General features: G+C 42.0%; 1 protein-coding gene across 1 annotated transcript in view; it reads right to left on the bottom strand.

Moving 5' to 3' along the window:
* LOC138978291 (pleckstrin homology domain-containing family M member 2-like) overlaps window positions 1–12,362 on the bottom strand; it is a 33,716-nt gene that overhangs the window by 10,080 nt on the left and 11,274 nt on the right. The window contains exons 8-15 of the mRNA XM_070350969.1: window positions 12,185–12,254; window positions 10,464–10,619; window positions 6,769–6,866; window positions 5,544–5,685; window positions 4,924–5,093; window positions 3,529–3,760; window positions 2,490–2,660; window positions 1,392–1,511 (exon numbers count right to left, since the gene is read on the bottom strand). Of these exons, the coding sequence (XP_070207070.1) occupies window positions 1,392–1,511; window positions 2,490–2,660; window positions 3,529–3,760; window positions 4,924–5,093; window positions 5,544–5,685; window positions 6,769–6,866; window positions 10,464–10,619; window positions 12,185–12,254 (1,159 nt within the window). The remainder of the gene's footprint in view (window positions 1–1,391; window positions 1,512–2,489; window positions 2,661–3,528; window positions 3,761–4,923; window positions 5,094–5,543; window positions 5,686–6,768; window positions 6,867–10,463; window positions 10,620–12,184; window positions 12,255–12,362) is intronic.

Raw genomic sequence — 12,362 nt, 5'->3', positions numbered from 1 at the left:
AACTTACAGACCATTCGATCATCTGACAAACTGATAGATCGATAACTGACCAAGAGAGGGACAAACAAGGATACAAGATTAACAGACAAACACGGCAGACTCAGCACACAGGTCCATTCAAAAACCCAGCAAACCCAGCACACATGTCCATTCAAACACAGCAGACCCAGCACACAGGTCCATTCAAACACAGCAGACCCAGCACACAGGTCCATTCAAACACAGCAGACCCAGCACACAGGTCCATTCAAACACAGCAGACCCAGCACACAGGTCCATTCAAACACAGCAGACCCAGCACACAGGTCCATTCAAACACAGCAGACCCAGCACACAGGTCCATTTAAACACAGCAGACCCAACACACAGGTCCATTCAAACACAGCAGATCCAGCACACAGGTCCATTCAAACACGGCAGACCCAGCACACAGGTCCATTCAAACACAGCAGACCCAGCACACAGGTCCATTCAAACACAGAGACCCAGCACACAGGTCCATTCAAACACGGCAGATCCAGCACACAGGTCCATTCAAACACGGCAGACCCAGCACACAGGTCCATTCAAACACAGCAGACCAAGCACACAGGTCCATTCAAACACGGCAGATCCAGCACACAGGTCCATTCAAACACGGCAGACCCAGCACACAGGTCCATTCAAACACAGCAGACCCAGCACACAGGTCCATTCAAACACAGCAGACCCAGCACACAGGTCCATTCAAACACAGCAGACCCAGCACACAGGTCCATTCAAACACAGCAGACCCAGCACACAGGTCTATTTAAACACAGCAGACCCAGCACACAGGTCAATTCAAACACAGCAGACCCAGCACACAGGTCCATTCAAACACGGCAGACCCAGCACACAGGTCAATTCAAACACGGCAGACCCAGCACACAGGTCAATTCAAACACGGCAGACCCAGCACACAGGTCCATTCAAACACAGCAGACCCAGCACACAGGTCCATTCAAACACAGCAGACCCAGCACACAGGTCCATTTAAACACAGCAGACCCAGCACACCTTTCCATTCAAACACAGCAGAACCAGCACACAGGTCCATTCAAACACAGCAGAACCAGCACACAGGTCCATTCAAACACAGCAGACCCAGCACACAGGTCCATTCAAACACAGCAGACCCAGCACACAGGTCCATTCAAACACAGCAGACCCATGCAGCACACAGGTCCATTCAAACACGGCAGACCCAGCACACAGGTCCATTCAAACACGGCAGACCCAGCACACAGGTCCATTCAAACACAGCAGACCCAGCACACAGGTCCATTCAAACACAGCAGACCCATGCAGCACATAGGTCCATTCAAACACAGCAGACCCATGCAGCACACAGGTATATTCCCCAGCCTTACCTGATAGACCTCTTTCCAAACTCTGGACAAAGCCTCCACGAAGCGATCCATCTCCAGAGGAGCGTTGAAGTACAGCACCCATCGCTCACTGCTCACCCCATACTCTTGAGACTCAAATTCCTGTCAAAGGCAATGCCAATTAAAAATAGAATAGCTTTTTTACACAATAAATTATACAGTTGGTAAATGCCTGGTCAAAGAAGAAGGTACAGTGGTACCTGTGATGAAAGGACACCCTTGGGACCAGCCAAAAGTGTCCCTACATTGCAGGTGGCCTGTCATGACAGGTATATTTTGGTAGAGATAATAGACAAATGGACAACATCAAGTGTCCTTTTAAGGGAGGTGTCCTCTCATCGGAGGGGCCACACATTACAGGTACCACTGTACAGTATTTTGTTAGCATACTTTCTTTTCCTGCCATATCACAGCAAAATTGTCACTAGAGTGTTCACAGCAAAACTTAAATGTGTTTGGTTTTAAAATTAACAAACGTATATATTCAATTGCACCATCGCGATATAACCTTCGTGGTTGAAAACGACGTTAAACACCAAATAAAGAAAGAATTGAATTGCACAAATCTGACATGAGATTATAAGATAATGATATGCTTTAAAGCTAGAGGAAACAAAGTTTTAAAGCTAGTGCTTGTCTAGAATAGAACTCTCTAAACAGTGTTTTTCTTCCCTAGACCATTTACAACAGAAAAGACATATCATTCAAACACATTATCACATACCAACTTGTAAGAAAACCTTTTAGTGTTACAACAGGATCATTTGGCTCATTCCTTTTGGGCAAACAGAAGCTCTTCCACAAGCAGACATTCCATATTCCTTCAAATTCTTCACATGACGTGTATAAGTTCTTCTCTTTTCTCACCAAGTTTCAGGAGGTGTTTGCAAACTATTACTCAGCTCAATGTACTTTCACTGCCTTTTTAGATTTAAGATTCAAATATTATTGTTTGGTAAATTCAGTTATCCTTTTTCTCTCTGAAATCTCATTACTTTGCCTTGAAATGTCTCTTCTAGTTCTAGCTGACAGTAAGAAACCATACTACAGCCACACGGTTTCTTCATTCATACTACTCACCACAATGCAGTAGGTTTTGACCTCTGGGTCAACTGTCAAAGCCGTGACCTCTTCGACCTTGGCACTGGCAATCGTGCGGCAGAACTTGGTTTGAACATCTTCATGACACAGTAGTAACTTCTGTCCCGTTACTACGGAAACACAGGGTAAGCAGCTCAGGTTTGCGCTGTCCTGTAACAGACATATAAAGTCCCCTTTATCATTTCATGCTTCAAGAATCACTATGAGTGGCTCATCTGAAAACCTGCAAGAATGAATTGGCTGCAAGGGTCTGATTGGAGAAAAAGTCTGAAGAGAAGAAACCAACCTACATAAAAAAAAAGTAGAAAAAAGAAGAAGGTGAAGGCAGCTCACATGATAGGTGTGAGCTAATCTACTGCACAATGTATTACATCATGAGCGAGCACTTGCCTTTAGCCTTACTAGTAGTCTATGGACCATTTTGAAGCTGGATTGGGAGAGGGGAGGAAGAGATAGCAGAATCTCTGTTTTAGCGTACCGCGTGACCCCGCTAGACGTACGAAGATTTTCTAAATGGTCGCTTGGCTATTACGGAACTGTATGGTGTAACAAGAGCTTTCCTATTTACCAAACATTCTTGTAACCTCCAGACATGGAATTCTGAACTCTCGATTTTTACCAAAATGACTAATAGTGAACAAAGCTGTGGTTAATACTAAATCTACTTTTTATTACTGATTATAACCCACACAAAAACAAACACAAAAACAACAGCACAAAAACCTTTCAGGTGAGGCTTTGAAATGTACAGAAAATTGTCACCACAGTGAATAAATTGATTTTCTTTGTTCCCTGGTTATTTTTGTTTTTTTTCTCATTCTGCATGTTGAACCTCTTCTGGTTACTCTGGTGTATTTATTTTAGATCAGAATTGATAATAATAGGTCAATACAGCTGATTACACAATGTCCGTGTATGCAATTCTCTATTGAAAAAAATACATAACAGTTAAAAAAAAAGAAATGCGTATGTTTGGAAGTTGACTGAGTTAAATGAAAATGACAAGTATGCCCCTTACCTGCATGCCTTCAGACACAGCCAGACACAGACTCTGTCGCCATGACGCTACTTCTTCCTCTGACGCCACGCTGAGGAACCAGCTCTCGCGCTTGGCCAGTATGATCTCGATGCAGTATTCTCTCTCCTGGGTGGTGACCAGACGACATCCCACACACTGCTCTCCCCCCAGGCGAACGTACTGCTGGGGTTTGTTGTCCGTCTTGTTGGCGAAGACGCACAGCATGAAGTCTCTGGGGAGAGATGGACATTCATCATGAATTCCTTTCCAATTTATTAATTTGTAGTTATATATGAGGATAATGTGATTTAACCCTTATTTGACTGCTGCACACCCCTGTCTTGATCATCCCAGCCAGACTGGAACTGCAGATCTATCGCTAAAGGTTAACAGTTAACCCCTTCACTGCCCAGCACGTACTAGGTACGTGGTCATGTTTGGTTTGTCATACGCCCATACACGTACTAGGTACGTGGCATTTACATCAGCACTTTTCAGGACATTTGTGAAAACTAAATGGGAGGTATCCACTGTCCAACTTCTTGTAGGGGTTTAAACACAGTTCTTTCCCATTGACCGTTCAGATAAGTTAGTACCACGTGGTAAAAACATTTTTAGAAGTTTTTTCTGATCTATAAGATTCAAAATGGCGGCCGAAAGTTGGACATCAACTCGTAGACCTGTTTTCAAATGATACAGTGTTCTGGAAGCTCTACAAGAAGTGATTTATGGATTACCACACATAAGAATACTGTTATGGGCTGTAATGTGAGTACCTGATGTTTGACACCGGTTTTAGCTGTGTTTTCTGCGGTTTTACGTGCTGCAGTGTGTGTGTGAAAGTTTGGAAACTGTAATTTTTGACATAAATGGTCATTATATCGATTTTTACTATAACAATCACAAACAAAGTCCAATGATCATGTTATCACATAATAGCCAAGGGTGTAAGCAAACCACATGCCAAAGATCTAAGAGATATCTCAATAAATGATTGAGCAGTGAACAGATTAGTGAACCTACCGAAGAAAGCGAAATTTGCCCTGGCGCACAGCAATACCAAAATGCTGTTATACTGTGGCAGTGAAGGGGTTAAAGAGAAAAAAGCAACACCAAACATAAAAATAAGATAGAAGGCAACAAGAAAAAGAAAAAGAAAAACCCAAGACAAAGAAAGAAAAACAGAAACAAAGAAAGAGCAGTGCAAGTGCTTGAACTTTAAAGGGAGTTGTTTTCTGCAAGAGAGCTAACTCTTATAAGAAGTGCATAAAGCTTTGCCTAAGATGGGATCAGGGATAGGACTTGTGTCTGAAATGTTAACGTATTGATCTAAAAACATCAAAAACCTGATGGAAAAATATGGCGGTATGATCTATGTTTTAAAGTAATTCTCACCTCAGTATGACATAAACAGTGTTCCACACATGGCCCTTGAAGGGATCGTTGGTGCGTAAAAGCATGGTTCCTTCGCGGGCTGTCGACATCTGTTTGTCTTTGTTGGACTGCGTGTCTTCCCAGAATACTAGGGAGTAGTCTTCAATCTCTACTTCATGTTCCTGCAGCGACTGACAATCAAAAAGACAGGTTTAATATGTGTCCCAAGGGTATTGCAAAATGACAAACAGGCTTTGCAATTCAAAATGAATGAACGTCTAAATGGCAGCCAGATTCGTCAGTAAGACCAAAATGAGACACTGTCTTCAAATTGGCAGAAATCGCACATTCTTCAAAAAGGCAAAATTGGTCATCAGGTGCAAACATATCAACAAAGTAAGAGGTAACTGATCAAAGTGTTCCCAAATTACCAGAAGGTAACCTATCAAATCTTTTGTTTATTTCAATACACCAGAACCCTGTTTATCAGACTTCCTGTTAACAACCGCAACAAATTAACCTCCATTTTAAGACCCAATTTTCTCAGATTTTTGAGATCTTAAAAACAAAAAGGGTGTACAAGGTGAATACACCAACCAAACAAATAATGAAAAGCAAAATTCAGACAGTTCCAGCCATACCTCACAGTTTGAGTCCCTTGAGATGTACTTCCTGAGGGCGATGATCTGGAGAGGCTCGTCACTGCCGATGCTGCAGTGAGATCGCACTGTGGTCGGCTGCTCTATGTTCAGCATGGCCGCCTCCAGGCAGTCCAGAATTTGTCTGTTGGCAGTGTATGTAGAAAGTATTGAACAAATCTCCTTTTTAGCATAGCTGTTCTGTATTGTCTCAATGATGAAGCATGAAAGTAAAGCTTTAGGAATTGTAAACATCCTAATTGAATGCATCTACATTTGTGACCCTCCACCACGGAATGAGTCGCATGTCACCTTTGCATGATTTTCATATTTTTACATTTTCCGAAAGAGTTTTTTATGCCCTATCCAGTGGTGAAAACCGTTTTAGAAAAGAGCGAAAACTGTTTGAGTTATAAGCCTGTGACTAAGGTGACCCTCACACTGTTACCAGACACTCCCCGGACTTATATTAAGCCTAGCGCAGAACCGCGCGAGGTGACATGAGACTCATTTCGTGGTGGAGGGTCACATTTAGGATGGCCGTCTCCAGGCAGTCTAGTCTGGGAGTTTCTATCCTATTACACAAATCATGTCTAAGGAAACTGATCTCTCTTTTAGCCTGTTGGGAGTTGTGTATTGTCTCGGTGGGCATGCATGCAAGTAAAGCTTTAACTTACGATAAATAAGAATTGTAAACAATCTAAACAGAATGCATCAAGTCTGTATGACACAGCTGCTGAAAATGTACATGTACCAAAGAGTGTTCGCTTCTTAGATCAGATCATGCATTAGAAGGTAAGTAGACGCTAAACCTCATGGTGATGGCAATTTAAGTCTGTGTTCCCCAGAACAAGCCCATTGCCACCCAAGACAAAAAGATGCATTTATTCTTTGTAGGGACAAACTGCCTGCGCAGATTTTCTGTTTTTGTACAAGAAATAATGTGTGTGTGTGTGTGTGTGTGTGTGTGTGTGTGTGTATGTGTGTGTGTCTTTGTGTGTGTATGCGCATGTGCGTGTGTGTATGCGTGACATGCATCATACTCATGGGTCGATCTGCACATATAGCTATGTGATGAGCATACATTTGTATCCATGCACTTCAATGACACTAACTGTTTCTGTAAACTGAAATGTTTTGTTTTTTATTTTTTGTCACATAACATTTGTGTTGGGGTGGAAATTGGCCTCTTGGGTGCAAGAGGGCAGGCAGGGGATGGGACACTCACTGTGCTAGCAGGTGATCTCCAGGTGTAAGCCATATCCTTCTTTTCCTCCTGTTGGGCCCACTGCTCTCAATGTTGATGATCTGCTTATTCAGGCTCAGCTGCAAAAACATGAATTTGTTTGTTTGTTTGCTTAACGCCCAGCCGACCACGAAGGGCCATATCAGGGCGGTGCTGCTTTGACATTTAACGTGCGCCACACACAAGACAGAAGTCGCAGCACAGGCTTCATGTCTCACCCAGTCACATTATTCTGACACCGGACCAACCAGTCCTAGCACTAACCCCATAATGCCAGACGCCAGGCGGAGCAGCCACTAGATTGCCAATTTTAAAGTCTTAGGTATGACCCGGCCGGGGTTCGAACCCACGACCTCCCGATCACGGGGCGGACGCCTTACCACTAGGCCAACTGTGCCGAAAAACATGAATATACACATACATAAGAAATACACCCATAGGACACACCCTTGTGCACGACTTATAAATAATATATCAATGCCTTCTCATGACACACAACTTTGTTGTAATCTGACCCTGATACTGAAAACTAAAGTTACACTGAAAAATGTTGAAGAAAAGTTAATTGAACAAGAGGCGAAGCCTTCAAGGCTCCCGTAAGAAATCAACAAACAGTAACATAACACAAACTCACTCACTCCGTAACACACACACACACAAACACACACACACACACACACACACACACACGCACACACACACACACAGTTAAAACTAACGCATCATATCAACTCCATGTATAATTTTCAAAAGAAGGCAAACAGATAAAATGACTAGGGTAATAGGTTAGGTACCTGCCATGTGGGCACTTTTTCCACTGCTGTCCTCAGTCCTATACTTTTCATCAAGACTTGTCACCATGCCGAGTAGATCTAAATTCGGAAGTCTTCATGTGGCTGAGGCATACAGTCGAACCCACTTAAAACGAACACGCTAGTTACGAATTTTGACTTATAACGTATTAGTTTTAAGTTCCCAACTGAATACCTCTTTCTTCATGCTTAAAAAAAATGCTTAAAACGAATTCTTAATAACGAATTTATGCTTATAACGAGCACTTTTTGGATTCCCAAGCATGCATAATGTCTGTAATTTACTCACGCTTATGACGAAATCTTTAAACTCGTCCCGAGATCGACATATCATGGGAATTTGAGAAGTTTGAATACATGTGTCAAAGTCTTCCCTTGCGTCGACTGCTTGAACCATTGCTCAACCGATCACTGAATAAAGTTAAACTGATTACACTGTACTCACAAAACAATTTCAAATTTAGAATCAAAGTGATTGATAGCTCAGACACTGAACATGAATGACTGACTGACGTTTATTTCCTTCGCGAATACCAAAAACGAAACATCAATGTTTAGAACGGAAGCCATTGCCAAAAAATATAGATGCCAGAGTGGTTTCCCTTACCACACTCTCAACGTTTGCGTTCGCCGGTTCGCGATAGTTTATCAGTGCTTTCGATTTGGATTTGAACATCATGTTGCAACAAACAAACAAAAAACTAAATTGGCCAAGGTTTGCTACCCGTCGCCAAGGTAAGTGATTCCGGACAAATGATAGGAAAACCGCGAATGTGGACAGTGTCAGTGTGTGCGTGTGTGTGACCAATAACGTAACAACTGGATGAAACATCTGTGTGCTCACTCTCACTCAAACTCAACAATCATCACTCAACATGAGACACACATGAACATGTAAAAGACACACATGAACATGTAACTGAATATGTCACTTTATTGTCTAAACGTGAAGCAGCATGAAAGTTGCGAAAGAAACAAATTGAAACACCATAAAATGTACAAGACTTAAAAAAAAAAAAAAAAAAAAAAAAAAAAAAAAAAATCAATCAATTTTCTTAGTACGAATTTTGGTTAAGACGAACTTTTTTTCCGATCCCCAGTGATTCGTCTTAAGCGAGTTCGACTGTATATCTGACATAGCGTCGATCTTGTTGTAGGTTAACCTCCATTCTGAAACAAATGGCAAAATGCGATTAGTTATGATGACTACAACCTACACAAATATAAACAGTGTTTTGAAACAGAATAGTCAGGTTATACAAGCCACTTTACCTATGCAGCATGGTAACCCTACAATATGCGAAACATGTCGACTGCAGCAGCCTGGTTCTTAAAATAATTCTGACGGTCAACACAGCCAGAAATGCCAACAAAGACAAGAAAGCTGTGGCAAGGTAAGCTTACCAAACGTTACATAGCGAATCATATGATAGTGCGTAAACAGCAAACAGTAGATCTACAATCAAAGAGAGGATCGAGTCTGGAATGAAACGCGATACAGATCTAGCATTCAAAAACTGTCTTTCACGTTCAAGGAAGTTGTTGCAAAGTACTTAAGACTTACTAAATTGTACAGACAAAACCATGACAGTGCATGTTTTGAATCTGAGGAAAAAATCGTCATCATTTTGACTTTGAGAACAGATTCATTCCGTTTCCTTATATCTGCATGTTCAAGTAAATGGTGGACAGTTTTTTTCGGGCAGAGTAAACTTAACTTGAGACTCTACTGCAAGTCTTGAAATTCACATAAATCAAACCACGAGCAAAGACATCCAAACATTACAGGCACTTTAGATCAACTCATTTCACTAGAGGTGACTGCCTAGCACTGTGTTTGACATCCGTGTCTGCTGAAATAAAAAGAAATTAAAACAAAACGGATTAACAGTAGGTGACACGTTATCAGAGTGGGAGACACTAGATCTGTCTCTGAACTTACCGGGATACGGCTGCAAGATCGACACTGACTGCCGCGCTTTCGACAGCTCTTCCTCGCGTGGACATTGGAAACACGCTGTGCAGATCAAATTGTAGGAAATCTCCCTTTGGTATCTTCTTTATTTACTTTTCTGGAGCTTAGAAACCGAACAACATGAAATCGTCTTCCCCGGCGAATCGGCGAGGTGAGAACTGGACCACAATCCTTCGCGCGACCCCTGACCTGATCTTGACACCTGACCTGCCGTCTACATGCCAAACACGACACAAATCAGTCAACTGCTTGTACCCCTTCAAAACCCCCCACCACCCGTTTTCTTTGGATACACGCTTTAACTACACACATGCCGACACAATGTTGATCATTGCTTCAATAATTTGAAGATGGTGCTTGAAAATTAACCACGTGAAATGAGTATTTCGGTGTTTAGCCAAAAATGTTAAAGTTTCTACCACAGACATACACACATACATACATACGCACGCACAGACAGACAAAGTTTACCATCGCATAGGCTACACTTACGTGAGCCAAAAACAGGTTTGAAAAGATTATTTGTACCTTCATTGAGAGAGACAAAACAACCCTAAATCTCCACCAAGGAGTTAATTTGATCTGAATTTCTCGTTTTCTTATTAAGAAGACAACTGCTACCTGCAATGAGGAAACACAGATCCTTTACTACTACAGTTGGACCCCCCTTTTAAGTCTTAAGACTCCCCAATTTGACTTCCACCCTCCCTGTTTTCTCAGACTTTTTGTTCACAACCTCTGTAAATCTACCCCAATTTTAAGATCACTCCATTATAAGACCTGGTTTTCTCAGATTTGTTGAAATACACCCACAGGACACATAGTACCAAACTAGTACCAGCTACATATCTCTAAGCAGAATTGACATTTTCAATTAATCCTGCACTTACAGTGATAAAATTTAGATCTTTGAGAGGGATGGCCAGCTCCGTCTGAAACTTGTGATCCAGTTCTCTCCGCTTCAGCAGATACAGTGTGCGACTGGTCACCACCACGTAGGTCACCTTCACCTCACCCTCCGAGTGCCCCTCTCGCGTCACAAACATCTGAAATCACATCACAATTCACAAGACTGAAATCATCATGGGCCCGTGACGGTCTGTACAAGTTAACAACTAACCGACACTTGACAGGAAAACTTGATGTCACAGGCCTTAAGCTTTCTGCACTGGGATCATTTTAACTTTTTCATTACATTCACTACATTGTACAAGTACAAGTGCAGCATCGTTGAACGAATTGATGCACTGCTTGGATCAGTGAACATTTTCACCAAGTTTTATGTAAAATTGTAATTCATGAACACATTTATTAGGTGCATTTCCTTTCTAACCAATTTGTTTTCAATTCTGGTTGATTTTTTTTCAGACAAACCCTGACCCCAAGCAATCACATACACAACAAGAAGGGCAAAGCCCATACGACTCACATGCTTTACACATTTTTCCTACCAAAATACATGTGACCTTGACCCAAGGTCAAGGTCATCCAAGGTCATGCAACACAAAGCTGTTAATTCAAGACATAGGAAGTACAATGGTGCTGATTGGCTCTTTCTACCATGAGATATGGTCACTTTTAGTGGTTCACTACCTTATTTTGGTCACATTTCATAAGGGTCAAAGTGACCTTGACCTTGATCATATGTGACCAAATGTGTCTCATGATGAAAGCATAACATGTGCCCCACATAATTTTTAAGTTTGAAACAGTTATCTTCCATAGTTCAGGGTCAAGGTCACTTCAAAATATGTATACAATCCAACTTTGAAGAGCTCCTGTGACCTTGACCTTGAAGCAAGGTAAACCAAACTGGTATCAAAAGATGGGGCTTACTTTGCCCTATATATCATATATAGGTGAGGTATTGAATCTCAAAAACTTCAGAGAAAATGGGAAAAATGTGAAAAATAGCTGTTTTTTAGGCAACATTTATGGCCCCTGCGACCTTGACCTTGAAGCAAGGTCAAGATGCTATGTATTTTTTGGGGGCCTTGTCATCATACACCATCTTGCCAAATTTGGTACTGATAGACTGAATAGTGTCCAAGAAATATCCAACGTTAAAGTTTTCCGGACGTCCGGACGGACGGACGGACGTCCGGACGGACGGACGGACGACTCGGGTGAGTACATAGACTCACTTTTGCTTCGCATGTGAGTCAAAAACTGAAAAAGACAGGTGAATCACAGCCACACGGCAACTTAGCCATCATAAATAAAACATTTAAGCACTATGGGGGGCCCAGTAGCTCAATTGGTAGAGCACTGGACCTGTGATCCCAGGGTCGTAGGTTCGAAACCTGGCTGGGACGGACACGGGTCAACTTTATGTGCAGGCTCAGAGACGGTATCCATGTTCCACCCCCGTGTCACCACTGTGGCACCTAAAAAAGACCTCGGTCATTCTGCCATAACTGCAGGTGGCTGATTACACCTAAACACACATACACCTGGGTAGCATGACTGTTGCTGCTAGCTTTCCACTGGGAGGAAGCGACCTGAATTTTCCAGCGATGGGATAATAAAGTGATGAAAATGAAAAAAAAATATATATATATTGATAACTTAATTGATTGAGAATAAAGACTCACACAGCATAAAAACTGACCTTAATGAATTCCTCATCATCCTTCGTGAAGACGTCCAGCATGATCTGCAGCTTGGTGTTGTTGTCCAGGCTGAGGACAGTAGCACATGACTCCTCTTAGTACATGTTTACAAAACTACAGCCATGTATATGTAATATAATTATAGTCTTCATGGATCAGCAAATCGTCAAAATCAGG

Source organism: Littorina saxatilis, linkage group LG10 (assembly GCF_037325665.1).
Source record: "Littorina saxatilis isolate snail1 linkage group LG10, US_GU_Lsax_2.0, whole genome shotgun sequence".
NCBI classification, from domain to species: Eukaryota; Metazoa; Mollusca; class Gastropoda; order Littorinimorpha; family Littorinidae; genus Littorina; species Littorina saxatilis.
The sequence above is the reverse complement of the archived record's forward strand: the minus strand, read 5'-3'. Positions and strand labels throughout refer to the sequence as shown.